Below are 18,981 nucleotides of genomic sequence, written 5' to 3'. Positions count from 1 at the left end.
TGTGGGCTGTTCAGTCCCACCTCAGCTTACCAGGAAGGCACAGAGCATGTAGAAGCTGATGAAGTAGAAGACTGCGAAGCTGCTGCCACAGGGTGTTTCACCTTCTGTGCTGTTGCTGGGCTCCGACTCGGGGGCACACTTCTTCCCTGGCATGCAGGCCAGCATGATGTCCTGCCATGCCTCCCCTGTGGCACACCTAGGGGAGAGCAGTGAGAGAGTCTACCACCCGTGGGGCCCATCTCATATCTCTGGATCTTTCCCTCACCCCTTGCCCCATCCTCCCTTCCCAGAGGGAACTTCTAAATTGAATTTGGTGTTTATCATTCCCTGAATGCTCTGGTACATTCACTAAATATGAAAATACATGGCATCGTTTTGAATGTTTTAAAACTTTCCATAAATGGTAACAAACTATCTGTTCTGAAAAATCCCTCTGTTTGTAATTCACGTTAAGTTTTGGAGATTTTCCCATTAGCCTCTAGTTCATCCATCTTAATGGCTAGATAGCAGTATATTCTATGTATATACCATTTTTAAAAACCTGCCATCTTGTTAAAGGTTTCTCTTTTTCTTTTCTCTTTTGCTATTACAAAGAACCCTGCAATCAACATGCAGGTCCATGCCTTGGATATCTGAAGAAAGTGGAATTGCCAGGTGAAGCCGACATGTCTTCACTTTCAGTTGGTACTGCTGATTCTCCAAGGGTTTGTGCAATTTATGTTCTGGTCGTCAGTGTGGGACAAATGCCTTTGCTCTGCAGACCTATCAACTTTTTTCCAGTTTTACTGAGGTATATGATGAATAAAATTGTAAGATATTTAAAGTGTCCATCATGACAATTTGAGTTGTGGAGGGATTCTTCCCACCTAGTTAACAGATCTTCAGACCTTCCTTATCTTAGAGCTGGAAGTGTGTGCCCTTCTACCAACTTCTCCCTATCCCCACTGCTTCCAGCTCCTGGCAATTCCTTTTCTACTTTCTGATTCAATGAGTTTAGACTTGTCAACTCTTTGTATTAGTGAATCTTAAAAAAATGTTGCTCATACGATGGATGTAAAATGATATTTCATTGCTGTCTTAATTTAGGTTTAAATGATTAATAGGTTAAGAATTTTTATTTTATCTTCTGTGAACTGCATTTTCATATTTTTGTCTGTTTGTCTCATGGGTTATTTGTCTTCTTGTTCATTGTGAGTTTTAAAATATATTCTTTCTATTAATACTTTGTGAGTTACATGTGTAGTAAGTACTTTCTTCCAACCTATGGCTTGTCTACAGCCTTATTTACAGTGAAGCTTATTTATTTTGAATGTATATTTTATTTTAAGATTTATCTATTTATTTTAGAGAGAGAGAGAGAGAGAGCGAGCGAGCTGGGGGAGGGGTAAAGGGAGAGAGAGAATCTCAAGCAGACTTCCCACTGAGTAGGGAGCCCAATACGGGGCTCCATCCTATGACCCTGAGATCATAACCTGAGCTGAAATCAAGAATTGGACATTTAACTAACTGAGGCATGCAGGTGCCCCTGATTGATCTAACTTTTAAATTTCACTGCTTTTTGCCATCTTGCTTAAAGAAATCTTTCCTTAGTCTCGGTGATAAAGATATTCTCCTATATGTTCTAAAACTTCTAAGATTTTGTTTTATATAATAACCCATTAATCTGAAATTTGTTTTTGTGTTCGATATAAGGTAGAAATATGCTTTATATTTTCCTGTTTAGATAACCAATGTTCTTAATACAATTTATTGAATAGTTCATCTTTATCTACTGATTTGGAATATCCCTTCTGACATAAATTATATTTCCATAGATGTGTGAGTCTCATAATAGCCTTTTCATTCTCTTCTGTAGGTTTATTTGTCTATGTTGGTACCAATGGACCACATTGTCTTAATTACTATAGTTCTATATTAAGTCTTGCTCTCTTATAAACAGTGAGTCCTTCCAGCTTATTGTTTTTCAAAATTGTCTTGGCTATTCATTTTCCTTTTTTCTTATACAGTTACATTAGAATCAGCTCAAGTTCGATGAATAATCTCACTGTGAGTCTTACTGGAATGGCATAGATTAACTTGGAGAATCTGATATTTTTGTAACATTATGTCTCCCAGCCATGAACATGGCACATCTCTCCATTTAGTTAGGCCTTATTTAATGTCTTTTAAGAAATTTTTATAATTCCCCCGTGTATATATTTTTTAGATTATTTCTAGGTATCTTACTTAAACAAGATGTTGCTATTATAAGCAGTACACTCAAGAAGCTATATTTCCTGTAAAGGCATACAGTTGACTTTATATATAGAAGTTTGCTGAATTCTCATAGCTCTACAGTTTCTCTTGTGTAGTTTACATAGGCAATTACATTTTTAAAAAGGGTTTATTTATTTTCTTTTCATTGTAGTAAAATACACATAACATAAAATTTACCATCTTAACTATTTTTAAGTATTTAGTTTAGTGGTATTAAATATATTCACATTGTTGTACAGCCATCACCAGCATCCATCTCCATAGTTCTTTTCATCTTGTAAAATTGAAACTCTGCCCATTAACTGATAACTCCCCATTCTCTTCTACCCCTCGGCCCTGGCAACCACCACTCTACTTTATGTGTTACAATTTTGACTAAGGACCTCATATAAGTGGAATCACATAGTATTAGTCTTTTGTGATGGGTTTATTTCACTTAGCATAATGTTCTTGAGTTTCAATCATGTTGTAGCATACTGCAGAATTTCCTTCCTTTTTCAAGGCTGAATAATATTTCATTATATGTATATACCACATTCTGCTTATCTATTCATCTGTCAATGGGCACTTGGGTTGCTTCCACATTTTGCCCATTGTGAATAATGCTGTTATGAACAGGAGTATATAAACATTTCTTCTAGATCTTGCTTTCAATTGTTTGGGATATATACCCAGAAATGGAATTGATGGATCATATGGTAATTTTATTTTTAATTTTTTGAGGAACTATCATACTGTTTTCCACAATGGCTATGCCTTTTCATATCCCACTAGCAGGACATAAAGATTCCAATTGCTCCACATCCTTGCCAACACTTGTTGTTTTCTGTTTTATTTTATTTTATTTTATTTTATTTTATTTTATTTTATTTTTTTGATAGTAGTAGCCCTTCTAATGAATATGAGGTTATCTTACTATAGTTTTGATTTACATTTCCCTTATGATTAGTGATGTTGAGCTTCTTTTCATGTGCTTATTGGCCATTCATATATCTTCTTTGGAGAAATGTCTATTCAAGTCTTTTACCCAGTTTTAAAAAAAGATTTATTTATTTATTTGAGAGAGAGAGAGAGAGAGAGAGAGAGAGAGAGAGAGACAGTGGTGGGGAGGGGCAGAGGGAGAGGGAAAGAGAGAATTCTAAGTAGATTCCCTGCTGAGCATGGAGTCTGATTTGGAGCTTGATCCCAAGACCCTGAGATCGGGACCTAAACCAAAACCAAGAACTTAGAACTTTTTGAGGACTAAAACTTTGACTACCTTTTCAATTTCTATTGTGGTTAATTAAAAAAAATTGTTTTGAAGACAATTTTGTATTTATATTTTCCTCTTTTGTTGTTTTTATTGAAGTTCAATTTGCCAACATATAGTATAACACCCAGTGCTCATCCCATTAAGTGCCCTCCTCAGTGCCCATCACTCAGTTACCCCAACCCCCCGCCCACCTCCCCTTCCGCTATCCTTTGTTCATTTCCCAGAGTTAGGAGTCTCTTATGGTTTGTCCCCCTCTCTCATTTTTCCCACTAATTTTCTCTCCTTTCCCCTATAATCCCTTGCACTATTTCTTATATTCCCCATATGAGTGAAACCATATGTATATTTTCCTATATAAAGTCATCTACTTCTAGATTCTCACATATATTGGCATAAATTTGTTCATAATATTTTATCATTTAAAAAATCTCTTCCACATCTGTGATTGTGTTACGTTTCTTATTTCTGATGTTGTGTATTTTTTAAAAAATTGGATTTGATGAAAGTTTGTCTATTTATTGGTCTTTTCAAAGACTTAGTTTTAGGGTTTACTGCTAAATTTTTAAAAATATTTTATTAATTTCTGCTTTTATTTTAATAAGTGTGTTCTTTCATACTTTGGGGTTATTTACTATTCTTTTTCCAACCATTATTAGTTTGGTTATTATAGATTTTGCAAAATAAATTTTGGCTTTGAAATTTTCTTTGGTATTGATTGGTGCAACATGTAAATTTAAGATGTGCTTCTTTCATTCTTTCATTTCTAAGATGTATATCAGTTATGAATTATTTAGAACAGCGACTCAAGCATTTAAGTGTATAGATTTTGGAGGGAGTATTGCTTTTGTGGTTAATTTCTAATTTTTGCAGTATTGAAGTTAGAGAAATTTTAGAATCTATTGAATTCTTCTTTGTGACTTAAATCTTGGCTAATTTTTGTGAATGTTTCTGGGTGTTTAAAAAGGATATTTTTTTCCATTTATTGAGTACAAATTGACTTAAATTTGTCAATTGTATTTTTAGGTATTCTTTACCTTTTCTTTTATTTTGTTCTACTTGCTCTGTCATTTTTTTACATGCCTCCATTTATGTGTGTTCATTTTTTCCTTACCATTATATTAGTCTCACTGATATATTTCCAAACTATATTGTTAGACTCATGTAGGTTTATGATTTTTTTTTAGTTTTATGATTGTTATATAATCTTGGTAGAATATACCTTTTATCAATATCAAATATCCCTCTTTGTCTTGTTTAATGCTCTTCACCTGGAATTTTATTTCTTCTGATATTGTTATTTTTTTATTTATTAATTTTTATTGGTGTTCAATTTACCAACATACAGAAAAACACCCAGTGCTCATCCCGTCAAGTGTCCACCTCAGTGCCCGTCACCCATTCCCCTCCAACACCCGCCCTCCTCCCCTTCCACCACCCCTAGTTCGTTTCCCCGAGTTAGGAGTCTTTATGTTCTGTCTCCCTTCCTGATATTTCCCAACATTTCTTTTCCCTTCCTTTATATTCCCTTTCACTATTATTCATATTCCCCAAATGAATGAGAACATACACTGTTTGTCCTTCTCCGATTGACTTATTTCACTCAGCATAATACCCTCCAGTTCCATCCACGTTGAAGCAAATGGTGGGTATTTGTCATTTCTAATTGCTGAGTAATATTCCATTGTATACATAAACCACATCCTCTTTATCCATTCATCTTTCGATGGACACCGAGGCTCCTTCCACAGTTTGGCTATTGTGGCCATTGCTGATAGAAACATCGGGGTGCAGGTGTCCCGACGTTTCATTGCATCTGAATCTTTGAGGTAAATCCCCAACAGTGCAATTGCTGGGTCGTAGGGCAGGTCTATTTTTAACTCTTTGAGGAACCTCCACACAGTTTTCCAGAGTGGCTGCACCAGTTCACATTCCCACCAACAGTGTAAGAGGGTTCCCTTTTCTCCGCATCCTCTCCAACATTTGTTGTTTCCTGCCTTGTTAATTTTCCCCATTCTCACTGGTGTGAGGTGGTATCTCATTGTGGTTTTGATTTGTATTTCCCTGATGGCAAGTGATGCAGAGCATTTTCTCATGTGCCTGTTGGCCATGTCCATGTCTTCCTCTGTGAGATTTCTCTTCATGTCTTTTGCCCATTTCATGATTGGATTGTTTGTTTCTTTGGTGTTGAGTTTAATAAGTTCTTTATAGATCTTGGAAACTAGCCCTTTATCTGATATGTCATTTGCAAATATCTTCTCCCATTCTGTAGGTTGTCTTTTAGTTTTGTTGACTGTATCCTTTGCTGTGCAAAAGCTTCGTATCTTGATGAAATCCCAATAGTTCATTTTTGCTTTTGTTTCTTTTGCCTTTGTGGATGTATCTTGCAAGAAGTTACTGTGGACGAGTTCAAAAAGAGTGTTGCCTGTGTTCTCCTCTAGGATTTTGATGGAATCTTGTCTCACATTTATTTTTTTTTTTATTTTTTTTTTATTTTTTTTCTTCTTTTTATTTATTTATTTATTTATTTATTTATTTTTAAATTAATTTTTATTGGTGTTCAATTTTTTTTTATTTTTTTATTTTTTTATTTTTCTTTTTTATTTATTTATTTATTTATTTATTTATTTATTTTAAATTAATTTTTGTCTCACATTTAGATCTCTCATCCATTTTGAGTTAATCTTTGTGTATGGTGAAAGAGAGTGGTCCAGTTTCATTCTTCTGCATGTGGATGTCCAATTTTCCCAACACCATTTATTGAAGAGACTTTCTTCCAATGGATAGTCTTTCCTCCTTTATCGAATATTAGTTGACCATACAGTTCAGGGTCCACTTCTGGATTCTCTCTTCTGTTCCATTGATCTATGTGTCTGTTTTTGTGCCAGTACCACACTGTCTTGATGACCACAGCTTTGTAGTACAACCTGAAATCTGGCATTGTGATGCCCCCAGCTATGGTTTTCTTTTTTAAAATTCCCCTGGCTATTGTTATTACTATTCTTATGTTTTTGGAAGCATCGTCAGACACAGGCAGAGGGAGAAGCAGGCTCCATGCAGGGAGCCCAACGTGGGCCTCGATCTGGGGTCTCCAGGATCGCGCCCTGGGCTGAAGGTGGCGCTAAACCGCTGAGCCACTCAGGCTGCCCTACAGCTAGATTTCTTAAAGCCAACAACATGAGAGTGTCTATCTTTTAATAGAGAAATTGAGCTTTTAGTGATTAATAATCACTAAAATCACTTTGGAATAATTGCTTTGTTTCTATTCCTGCCATCTTGTTTTATTTTCTAATTTTCTTTTTCTCCCTCATCCTTCTCCCTTCCTTCTTTTGTTTTTCCTTCTTTTTGCAGAATTACTAAGGTTTTCCTTGTTGTTGTTTTTTTTTTTTAGTCTAGTGATTTGGAATGTAATTTAATTTCTGTTTCTCTAATGGCTGGCCTTCAAATATTGAACATATCTACACACTTTCTGTTTGCTGTGTATGGACTTGAACGATATCTGTTTCCTTTCCACAAATAAGAGAAGAATGTCAGCACACTTTCATGTTTTTCATTCTTCCACTATCTCATTCTTCCTATCTTGTTGAGATAATATGAGATTTCACTTTCAAATTGCTATCAAGGTTTTGGATGAGCACTGGGTGTTTTTCTGTATGTTGGTAAATTGAACACCAATAAAAATTAATTAAAAAAAATGGATATTTTCCCTTAATAGTTACTGTTTTTTTTTTTTAAAGATTTTATTTATGTATTCATGAGAGACACAGAGAGAGGCAGAGACATAGGCAGAGGGAGAAGCAGGCTCCCCGTGGGGCAGCCTGTTGTGGGACTTGATCCCAGGATCTTGGGATCATGACCCAAGCCAAAGGCAGACGCTCAACCACTGAGCCACCCAGGTGCCCCAACATTTACTATTTTTTTGTTAAAACATTTATTTAAAAAGTTTTCAACCATATACAAATGTAGAAAGTACAAAGATACCCTACGTACCCATTACTCAATCTTAACAACCATAGATATTTTGCTGTGTATTTCATTTATCTCTCTGACAACTCCCCTCTCCCCTTTTGGCTGGGGCATTTTATTTTATTTTAGTTTGGTTTAGTTTAGCTTAGTTCTTTTGCTCTCTCACCTTTTAGAAAACTTGAAAGAGGAAGGGTGCCAGTGTGGGGGGGTCCCTGCTCAGTGGGGAGTTTGCTTCTCTGTTTCTCCCTCTCCCTCTGCCCCTCTCCCTGCGCACATGCACTCTCCCTCTCTCTAAAATGAATAAATAAGTCTTTTAAAAAAATTGAGAGTTGACATACAATTATACATTAGTTTCAGGTGTACAACATAGTGATTCAACAAATCTATATATTATGCTCTGCTTACCGTGAGTAGAGCACCATCTGTCACCATACAACACTATTACAGTACCGCTAACTATATTCCCTATTCTGTACCTTTTATCTCCATGATGGAATACTTTAAAGCAAATCCTGCACCTCATGTAATATCATTATATCAACCCTAAATACGCATCTCAAAAATAAAACAATACATTTTACATAACCACAATGTAATTATACTTAAAAATCAACAATAATTTTTAATAACTAATACCTGTCTTAACAGTTATTTAGACTTAATGTAAGGTTCACAATTTCTTTGCTCATAACTCATAACTATAAGCTTTATGGCTTCTTTACTAATATGATTATTCTGAGATTAATTTCTCATTCTGTGGAAATGCATTCTTGTGTAGTTGTTTCAGATGTTTATGTGAGGGAGTAAACTTTCTGGATTCTTACACTTTTGGAATCAATTTTGCTTTGTTACTTGAATGCCAATTAGGTTGTACTACAGGTCAAAAAATAGTTCCTTCATAATACTGCATACATGATTTGTGTTCTAGTATGTACTTTTGCTAGTGAGAAATCTAATGAAAATTGGCATTTTTGAAAATAATTCTCTTTTTTCTCTTTGGACGCTTGTAGGCTATTTTCTTTGTTTTTGTTATTCTAAAACTTCCTTATACTATGTCTGATTAAGGGGCTTTTTGATAACCTATTCTGCACTTAGTAGGCCATTTCAACCTGAAAGCTCATATCTTTATTTGAATTTTTTGATCATTCCTTCATTTCATTCTCTACATTTGTTCTGTTGTTTTTACTTACACTTGTATTAGAAAGATGGGATTTTCAGTTCTATCCCCCATGCACTAATTTTTATTTTATATTTTCAATCTTCTTGTCCTTTTGGTTGTGTACTAGACAACCCTAGGTTTGATCCTTCAGCTCATTATTTCATTCTTCAGCTGTGCTCATTTTCTGAATATTTCAACAATGATGTTCTTCTGAGTTCTCTCTTTCATTTGTTCTAATTAATGGCTTCTCCTCCTCCCTTTTAATTTAATAGATATAGTATGCTCTGCAATCTCTCTAAGGATATGAATTATATTTATTTTCAAATCTTTTGACTTTATATATTCTTTTTCTTCCTCATGTATTCATTCATCTGCTAATAGAGCATAGTGCCTTTCTGTATTGGTATTCATTTTCCCTGAATTACTTTGGGATTGTTATTAACCATTCTTTGGACTGAGAACCCAATTCACATCTCTGTGGCTCAAGTGCTCATTACAGATCTTCTCTGCACATCATGGAATAAAGAGAACGTGTGCTGCCATGTGAGGTGGGCAGGGAGCATCTCTTTGAGGGTGAGGTTCCTTGGGGGGACCTACTCTCCTTCTCAGGCTCCAAAGCCCAGAGGTGTGATGTCAAGTGCTGCTGCTTTCAGCTTGTGAGCATTAGCAACTGTTTTCCAAAGACAGATCCTTGAGGAGCCAGCCTCGTGATGACTCCAGGTCTCTCCTGAGCCTTTTACCTATCGATCCTGGAACTGCTCTCACTTCTTCCATAGACCATGCATTGTTAGAGATATGTTTTCCTCAGATCTTGTTCCTTTGTCAATTGAATCCCATCTGATTTCTTCCATTTACAATTTCCTCAACATTCCTGGTTCACTAATAGTACTATTTCATGTTTTTTTTCCTTCTTAGTATTGTTATGGGTTTATTTTTTAAAGAAATACCTTTTGTCGTCAAAGACTTTAGGAAAGGAGGGGAGGTAGAGCCATGTGCTCAGTCTTATATCTGCATTCAGCTCCAATACTTAAATATGGTACAGGCTTAAGTGTTGTTAAATTGGGACTTAACAATGGCCTTTGTATTCTTAAAGTCTACAATTTGCGGGAGGTGGTAATATCTAATGATATTTGAAGGGCTGTCATTTTGATTTAATACATTTTGAGCAATAATGAGAATTGGGCTTGGGTGTGGGGAAAGGATCCTATAGAACTTGGTGAAGGTGAAGTTATCTAATAGAGTGGATCTCTGGATCTTCTGGAAAGGGACCCCAGGGAGTGGTAGAAAGTTCACTGCCTCTCCCATGGCCAAAAATATGTAAAGTACATGAGCTGAAATGGACTTTAGAAGCCATCTGGTTCAGGGATGGTATAAAAAGTTCTCATCTGGCCTAGATGGTCTAGATGGTCTCATCTACCAGCCCAGGCTGTGAGGCACAGGAAAGTGAGAAGGGGGGCAGAGCAAGGGGGCATTAGGAGTCGGATGAGGAAGAAGCAGGCTGTAGCATGGATTCACTCACTCAGAATCAGGCTGAGAAACATTCTTTTCCCCTGCTAGGCCTGAGGTAGTGGCCTTCCAAGAAGGGTGAAGGCTCATGGCTGGCTTAGCTGAGGAGACTAAGTACATGAAGACATAATAACCTAATAAAGCAAATGGCATTGACAATGGCAACTGCACTTGTTTGCAAGGGAACCAAGACTTAGAGAAGTTATATGTCTTACACAAAGAGAATGTGTCACAGGCTTGGATTTGAGCCTGTTTGGCTTCTAAACCAGGGTGCTTTCAGTATTTGACTTGTGATCCTCTAGTATTTTTGGGTGGTTACTGGCAGGTGTGTCTGTGACCAGTGGGTTGCTCACTGGAAAGTATTATAAATAGCAATGGAACAACAGCTTTTTGGTCCAGGGAGGGAAGTCCAGCATCAGTTGTCTCCCTGCCAACTCCTCTGGAAGAGTTCCCTCTCATTCTATATCCAGACCATAGGGCTGTGTCATTTAGGTGTGTTTGTATGCATCTGTCCTCAGAGACTCACCTGAAGAGAAGCAGCACAGCTTGGGGGAAGGTCTGGAAGTTGTTGTTCCGATTGATCTCTGTGGTGTCATTCAGGGCAATCTTCCCAAACACCTGAGCGAGGGGAGTGGAGGGGGTGTCAGTGAATGGTGGATAGAGAGGGTCCTAGTTCCCACTCATCATCTGGTCTCTTTAGGGGTCATGGGTGACTGTGGAATCAGGCCAGCTCATAGCTTAACTGAGTTCCTTGACATAACCTGGCAGTGCCTCGTAGGGGCAGGCACCTGCTGTCCCATCCAGCCTCTGATCTCCATCCTCCATACTGGACAGTGTAAGAAGAAAAGTACCCATAGGCCCTCAGAAGAGGTCCCTATAGGCCACTGGGAGATGGGCTGAGAGAAGGTGGATGCTGCAACCAGCACTGTGCTTCTGTCCAGGGACAGAGGGCTATCTGGTCTCCTCCTTTTTTTGACAGCAGATTCTTGGGAATGTATATTTTTTCTCTTAAAAAAACTCTATTGAGGAATAATTAACAAATATAATTGTATATATTTAAAGTGTGTAGTGTGGTGGTGATTTGCTGTACAATGCTCGTGGAATCATTACTAAGACCAAGATAATTAACACCTCACACAATTAACATTGGTAGCTTTTTTTTTTTTTGGTATAGTGAGAGTGCCTAAGATCTGCTTGCAGCCACTTTCACCGTCACAGCGCTGTGTTATCAATTCCTCTCACCATTAGTGACAATTCCTGTCCCTCATAATGCAAGTCTCTGGCCTCTTTTCCTTTGCCGCTTCAGTGCAGATGCTCAGTCTTCCAAATCCAGTTCTCGGATTTTGGATCGATCTGGGACTTGGGCAAATTTAATTCATCCCTGAAATTAGTGGGTCCCTTATTTCCTGGCCTTTTGAAGCTATGCCACCTTTTAGAAGCTGCCACCTTTGGTGAGATGGCAAGGTAGCTCTTCTCATCTCAAAAGATGTTGGCCCAGGAACCCGAGGTCTTTTTGCAAAGAATAAGCAGGGGCCTCTTCCTTAGAGAGCTGCTGAGGAAAAAGCTCCTGGCTAGTGTGGGTGCTGCGCTACAACACTCTCTGGAGCCCTGAGGAGATGCTGGCTGGAGAGCGCTGCAGGGTTTGAGGTAGGAGAAAGTGCAGTGGGCACCTGTGAGGCGCGGCCCCTGAAACTGCTACATGTTTGATGGGGAGAGCTTGCCTACCTCCCTCCTTCCCTCTTTCTCTCCTCCTTCCTTCTTTCTCTCTCCCCTCCCTCCCTCTCTGTCATTAGCTTCTCCCTAATGGTGTTGGGTTGGGGGTAGTTCTCAGACTGCCAGACCTGGGCAAGGGGAAGCGTGCTGTCTGACACACCCTTCGTGTTGTTTTCTGGAAGGTGCTCTCTCTCCTGAGGCCCATGGTGTTAATCTGGGAGTGTTTTTCCCTATGATCAGCAGAGACCAGGCCTGGGGCAAAGAGGAGAGAAGTTGCGTATAGCACTTGGCCGTTCACCCTGCCTAAGGACACCCTTTGAAGGGATGTTCTTTTTTGTCTTTTTTTAAGATTTGTTTATTCATGAGAGACACAGAGAGAGACACAGAGAGACAGAGACACGGGCAGAGGAAGAAGCAGCTCCTCGCAGGAGCCTGATGTGGGACTCAATCTCAGGACTCTGGGATCACGCCCTGGGTCAAAGGCAGACACTCAACCGCTAAGCCACCCAGGCACCCCCAAAGGGATGTTCTATTTCCTGTGAGCTTCTTGGCCTTGGAAGTGGAAGCAGAGCGGGGGACAGTCAGGTGTCCGGGAATGTGGGGCTGGGAGGTGGGAAGGGAAAGTAGAGGCAGAAGAGCAGCGGGCCAGCTGTCCTACCTGCATCCCAATCACCGCATAGATGAAGAACAACATCACTATCAGAAGAGCCACGTAAGGCAGGGCCTGGAAGGAAGCACAGGAGACAGGGTATGAGGCCGGCAGGGGGTGGCGGCCAGAACCCTTCCTGGGGGGCGCTGCAACCTGGCTTAAGGAGGAGGCATTTCCAAGAGCCCCACAGAAGTTCTGGTTACCAGGAGGAAGCCAGCCTGAACCATAGCACTGACCTCTCATTTTCCTGTGGTTTTAATTACCTAAGAAGCAGTGTGGTGTACTGAGAAAAGCAGGCTGCAGAGGAAGGAGTATATAGAGTAGGGTACTGCTTTGGTAAAAACAACCAAGAATGAACAAATGTCCTCCAACTAGACATACGTCTTTGTGCAGCTGGGAGAGACCCGTGGAGGATACACTCCAAGGTTTCCTGAGGAGGCATGGGGTGGAGGCAGGTTACACCCTTCCTTTACTCAGCTTGATGATATTCTGTTAGTTGTAATAAAAATAATTACTAAGGAAAAACTTAAGTGAAGGAAGGATCATGGACTCAAACCCTATTTCTGACTTTTTAGTCATGGGAGCTTGGTCATATTACTTAAACTCTCTGAGCCTCAATTTCCTTTTCTGAAAAATGAGAAGAAGAGTAATTACCTCTTAGTGGTTCTGTGGCGTTTAAATGACTCAAGACTCACACAAAATGCATAGTGTGATGCCTTCCACATAGTTGGGTCCCCTCTATTTTATTCACTCCACATATTCTCTGCCTTTCATTTTAGAGAACTAAATTTTCCAGAGTCCCTGCTGCTTCTCCTGGGGAGCGGCCTTCTGGGGCTCAGGGCCCGTTCTGGAATCAGCGAAGCCGCATGATCCAGCCTAGGCAATGCCTCGCCAGGTGTCCACACACCGCTAGATGGCACTGCGCGATCACACGGATGCCTCTTCTGTTGGGCTTGGGCTTCTGCTCCTCACAGCTACAGGGCTCCGCTGCCTTTTCCTAGCCTGGGCAAATGTGTGTGGGGTTGGGGGACGGGGGAGGAGTATGCTGACAGCCTGTAGGGTCATCACAGGTGCAGGACCCCAGGGGTGCACCCATGGACAGGGTCAGCCCCCACTCCTGCTCTCACCGGAATCCTCAGATCCCCAGGGACTGGGCAGGGCATGGCACCCACCGATGGGGAAGGGTGGGGTGGGAGGGGGCTGGCAGGGAGGGCAGCTGCAGCTCATCATGAAGTGGGGAGCCAGCCTGGGCCTGGTCGGCAGAGGACTGGGTCTGAGGAGTGCAGCCACGCTGGTCCCGTCAAGGGCCTTGGGTGTTGGGTTCCAGGGCAGGCAGTGGCCTGGAAGAGGGTTTATGCCTTTGGGACAGAATTCCAAAGCCAGGCAGGTACCTGTCTGCAGAGCACTTCTGGGGCTGTACCTTCAGTTCTGGGCACATTTGGATCAGGACCCCACTCTTAGCCTGTCCCCGGGTCCAGACTGGCCAGAGCAGGGGACATGGAAGGAAGCCTGAGATAGGTGCTTCTGAGGGCAGAGAGAAGCCGCCTTCAGCACTGGGCTGAGGGAAGCATGGAAGTACATGCAGGGGTCCCTACACTTCTCATCTTCAAGGAATTCAAGTGACCTCACAGAATTTGCTTCTCTTTAACTTCAAACTTACATAACACTCCTCAGAGATGGCCAGAGGCGATCATTATTCTGCTTTCACAGATGGAAAATAATGGCTGAGAAAAAAGAATTAATCCTATAGTTAGGCAACCCTGAGCCCCTGTGAGGAGACCATCTCTCCTTGAGTGCAGCGACAGCAGGGTTCTGGAGAGTCTGGCTAAGTATCAAACAGGTATGGACAGCAGATATTGCAGAAATGCCTATTGGGAGGAAGGTGATGGCCAGATCCTGAAAATGCCAAAAGTGGGAGGGCCACTGAGGTTATCAGATCATCCAGGACCCATGTTTTTCCAATTTTTTTCCACCACAAAACCTCTTTGTGCAGTCAATTCTTACAGAAAAATACAGAGACAAGAGAACAGAAGGGCTTCAGGCTCCCCCTTAGCTCCCAGCCTTCTCTGCCCTGACTTTGAGGGAATCTGGGGCTCCAAGAGCATGCTTTTGAAAACCACAAATTGAGTCCAAGGGCCTCATTACAGGCAAGAGGGAAGCTGAGGCAGAGGGTGAGGCTGGGGTCACACAGCTGCCAAGTAGCAAAGTAAGCCCGGCACTTGGCATTCGTACTCAGCACCCAACTCATAGCGCTGCTCCTTCTTTCCCTCCTGTCCAGGGATCCCAGGTGGAACTGTGGGGAGCCTCTTGGGGAGCCCCGCCTCCACCTCCTGGGAGCTCAGGAAGCTTTTCTCCTTGCAGCCTGCTGAGGGTGGAGGTGGCTACCTGGAAGGATTTGATGAAGGTCCACAGCAGGGTCCGGATGCCCTCCCCTCGGCTCAGCAGCTTGACCAGGCGCATGACCCGGAAGAGGCGGAAGAAGGTGATGGAGATGCGGGAGTTCTCCTCTGCATTCTGGAATCCATCGGCAATAGGAGGTGGTAGTTAACACAGCAACAGAGGGGGCGGGGTGAGAATGAGGTGGGCCCTGCTCTGAGCAACACAGCCCTTGGCTGGGGGGGAGGTAGGGTAGGGTAGGGCCAGCTGCACTAGATTCTCTCCCCTGGGCCACATGGGAGGCCAGATGCTCACCTCTTCCAGGTAGACAACCCAGGTCTGAGGTCTCTGCAGAGCCAAGCTGTGCCCGGGCCCCTGAGCCCATAGCCCTGTTTATCTGTTCTCCTGTTTCCCCCTTCAGTCCTAATTCTTAACCCTCTGAGTGGAGCAACAGAAGATTCCATAAGGAATTTCCATATGCTTTGAAGTCTTCAGGTGCAGAGCTAGCTGCCTTGGGTGCACCCTGCCTTAGCTGCATGCTGAGGAAGCAGCCCCAGCCCTGCTTGTGCTTGGCTTGGATGCATCCTGAGTGGGATCTGGCTTTCTGCAAGGTGGCTGGGCGGGTCGTGGCCTCCATTCCAGTCCTATGTATGACCGCACTGGGGTTCCTGATGGGCAGGGTGGGCTAACAGCAAATAGGGTTGGAATGGGCTGCCCACGGCTGAGATCTTGTGCCCTGGCAGCTCAGAGCTCTAGAACTCCTGCTGTGTGTCACCTCTTCCCACATGGGTACACGGAGGGTGGGAACAGGGGTGTTGCTGACCTCGGAGAGTGTCTGTTTGCAGCCCTTGCCTCACCTCAGACTCTGAAGCTGTTCCCCCTCTACCAGGAGGCCCCAGTCCTCTCCAGGCTGCAGGCGACCCTAGAAGGGGTGTGGGGCACAGGCAGGGTGAGGTGGGGGCTCGGTCACTCTAAGGGAGCCCTAGGTAAGTCCGGGCCCTGGCGTGAGAGGACTGAGGGATTCTGCTTAGAGCAGATCATCTCCTCAGGGGAGTGCCAGAGTGCAGAGGCAAAGGGAAGGTGAAGAACTGAGTCCAAGCTGAGGCAGGGGAGGAAGGAATCTGTGTAAGGGCTGCTGGGGTCTGCTGGCTGAGGGCCCTCCTCGGCCTGTTGGGCCTGCAGGGGCCTGGGGCCGGGGCACGTGCCTGGCCAGGGCTCAGGGGCAGGACAGGCTGCCCTGTCACCCTCTGCCTCCAGACGTGAGAACAGCCCACACTGACCCTCTGACCCTCCTCCTGCCCATGCCCGCCAGAGGGCCCGTGGTGGTAGCCTCCTGGGAGCCACCTTCATGTCCCCCAGAGCTAGTGCAGCTCACCCAGCCCTGTGGACACCAGGAGAGAACGGACCATTGGGCTTCCTGTTACCATTCCCGGGATGTGCGTCCTCAAGGGAGGAGTCTCCAGTCATTGGCTGGGGAGAATCCGTGTAGGCCCTCCCCACTGCTTGATTCTTTGCTTTCTTTTTAATCACTTCCAGGCCAAGATCCTCCCTGACAACTTCCACCCCTTGGTGGCACCCTTGAAAATCCTGCTAGCGCGAATGCCCTTGAGGGCCCCCCACAGGCCCTTTGTTCTAACCCTGTGGCCTGTTGACGGTCACGGACATGGCCAGTGGTTCCCGGGGCCACCTATCTTCCTCCTGTTCAGCATCAGAGACCCATGTGGGCGGCGGAAGCCTTCAGAGGCAGCTGCTCCAAGCCAGCACAGCCTTACTCCCTGGGAGGGCTGCACAGAAACATGCCCAAAGGGTCTCTCCTCTATCTCCCACTCTCCAGACAGGGCAGGAGCCGCAGTATTTCTTCTGTTTTCAAACCAGAGCTGCCTCAGATCCGCACAGAGGGCCTGTTCCCCTCAGGCAGGGCGGCAGGGCTGCGGCAGGAAGGCCAGGCAGGTGGCAGCCTCGTCTTGCCCCTGCGTCCTACCCTGCCAGGGTATCTTGGAGCCCTTGATGCCCTTAATCTCTGCATTTCTATCACCCGTGTCTACTTGAAATTCTATTTTCTCTCCTTAAAAGGAGGTTGTGTTCCCCCAGAGGGGTAGGCAGAAGAGGCTCAGGGTTTTATAACTCAGCTGTCAGTTCCACCGTGTTTGGGAAAGGAGAAAAAAGAAAGAACAAGCTGAAGTGGGGAACTTCAGCTGAGTGTCAAGAGTTTGAGAAGTTGGTGCCACAGGGGCATCTGGATTTGAGTTAAAAAATAGAAGTCAAGTTTGCAGTTTGAGTTCCATGCTGGGCTCAAACTCCGTCCCACACCCCTGCCCCCCCGCCCCCCTCCAGCTGAAATTTCCTAATACTCCGGAAGGAGGACAAACACGTCTCCACGTGGACACAAAAATGTCCTCTCGTAAACCAAAGGACAATGCAGTGAAGCAGCAGACCCCAGTGGCCACCCCTGTGAAGCAGGGTAGAGCATCCAGGCTCAGCCTTTCCCTGGGCAGCCTTCCAGCAGCCTGGGATGGGCTGTGTCAGGAGGCACCACCTGCTGACCCAATCTTGCCCCCAATAGGCTGACTTTCAGGGAATCAACCTACCCCCTGGTCCTTAAAAAACTCACACCTGGCTCAGTTTTGAAACATGTGATGGCAGCTTTTTAGAGAAGCCTGTTCCAAGGAGACTTCAAGGTCACACCTAGCAGCCTTGCTCACTTTAGGCAAAGTGAATCATAGAGTCCTACAAACTTCTGAGTTTGTTTTTCTGCATAGCCTAATTTTAAATGAACTTTAGGAATTTAGAAAAATTCATGGGTAACTTTGTTGGAGTGATGGTATTTGGCCACACTCTCAGGAACAGATTCCAGCTTACAACCTTTTACTTGGTCCTTGAAGTCAGAGCCCATGGGGTGGGAGGCAGTTATAGACACTGGATGGTTAGTGGGAAGTCACCATCTGACTTCCTGTCTCCCGGCTGGATCATCCTTCCCTTTCTTCCTTTCTCAGGAGGCCTTTACCATGGTGCTCATGGGTGCCCTTTGCAAATTTCCCCCATCGGATTAAAGCTAGAGATTTTAGCCCATGCAGTCCTCAGAATGTTAATAGGAAATGGCCTTGGGTCCAATTCTCTCCCAGTGGCTCATTAGATGGTCAAGATCACAGTGAATTATCACCCAGAGGAAAGCTTGGGGAGGGTAAAGAACACCATTACACAACAGCACGTCACAGCTCACACGCAACGGAGCAGGCGAGGCACAGGACAGACACAGTGGCTACATGCAACGGGAGCAAGGCTGGCCTCCCAGAGACACGGGACTAGGGTGGGTGAGAGTGGGGGTGTTAGAAGAGGGTCACAAGAAGCTAAGAGCGTGGTCTGGAGGGTCGGTCTTACCATAAAGGGAGAGCATTGGGTATGTTCAGCTGGCTTTAAAGAAAGGCAGATAGAAATAAGCTGTAATGAGTCTCCAACGAAGATGCCTGGTACTCTAGGTCTTGGCTAACACAGGAGCAACACCGTGGCAGGAGAGGGCAAAAGGAAACAAGTGAAAGAAATACAAAGCATAGGCCTGGCAGGTTCTGGGACATCACTGTGAGTGTGGGCTCTGCATAGGTGTGTCTCACATCTAGTGAGGACCCAAAGGCCTTCCCTACTCAGGACCATCTCTGGCCACAATGAAATAATTCACACACTCGTTACAAATGAGGTCTTCTGAATTTTTTGGAGGGAAGTTTTGTTTTGTTTTGTTTTCTAAAATGAGTTCTGTGTCCTGAGATAACCTTCGAGGGCTTGTACTTTCTGCACATCAGCTTATCCTGGGCATTGCCAGCTGGAGGAGAAAGACTTTGCTTATGTTTGGTGCATGTCCCTGCCCAAACATATTTGAGCAAAGGAGGCCAAAGGCAATGGCCCTTCAAATTTAGGGGAAAACTCAGTTTTAGTTGTCATTGAGGAGGATCTAAAGAGGTGGTCCTCAAGCCCCTCTGTAGCAGGGACTCATCCTCAAGCTTAGATTCAGGTGGGAGATGGCCCTGCTTAGCTACGACTCTATAGGTGTGGAGAGCCTTGGCCATTGATGTGAAATAGTGAATATATATATATATATATATATATATATATATA

At 43.5% G+C, this 18,981-nt stretch overlaps 1 protein-coding gene across 11 annotated transcripts in view; it reads right to left on the bottom strand.

Annotated features, from left to right (window-relative positions):
- The window catches only part of CACNA1C (calcium voltage-gated channel subunit alpha1 C), a 648,720-nt gene that overhangs the window by 36,783 nt on the left and 592,956 nt on the right, over nucleotides 1-18,981 (bottom strand). For 9 of the 11 annotated variants that reach the window (XM_072766363.1, XM_072766357.1, XM_072766353.1 and 6 more), the window contains 5 exons: nucleotides 18,253-18,285; nucleotides 14,884-15,012; nucleotides 12,508-12,573; nucleotides 10,663-10,754; nucleotides 31-196 (listed from right to left, as the gene is read on the bottom strand). In XM_072766363.1, coding sequence (XP_072622464.1) covers nucleotides 31-196; nucleotides 10,663-10,754; nucleotides 12,508-12,573; nucleotides 14,884-15,012; nucleotides 18,253-18,285 — 486 coding nt within the window. The remainder of the gene's footprint in view (nucleotides 1-30; nucleotides 197-10,662; nucleotides 10,755-12,507; nucleotides 12,574-14,883; nucleotides 15,013-18,252; nucleotides 18,286-18,981) is intronic. The other 2 variants (XM_072766355.1, XM_072766365.1) reach the window with 1 other exon arrangement.

The sequence above is a fragment of the Vulpes vulpes genome, chromosome 8, assembly GCF_048418805.1.
Source record: "Vulpes vulpes isolate BD-2025 chromosome 8, VulVul3, whole genome shotgun sequence".
Lineage (NCBI taxonomy): Eukaryota > Metazoa > Chordata > Mammalia > Carnivora > Canidae > Vulpes > Vulpes vulpes.
Note: the sequence above shows the minus strand (reverse complement) of the source record. Positions and strands in the feature narration are given on the sequence as shown.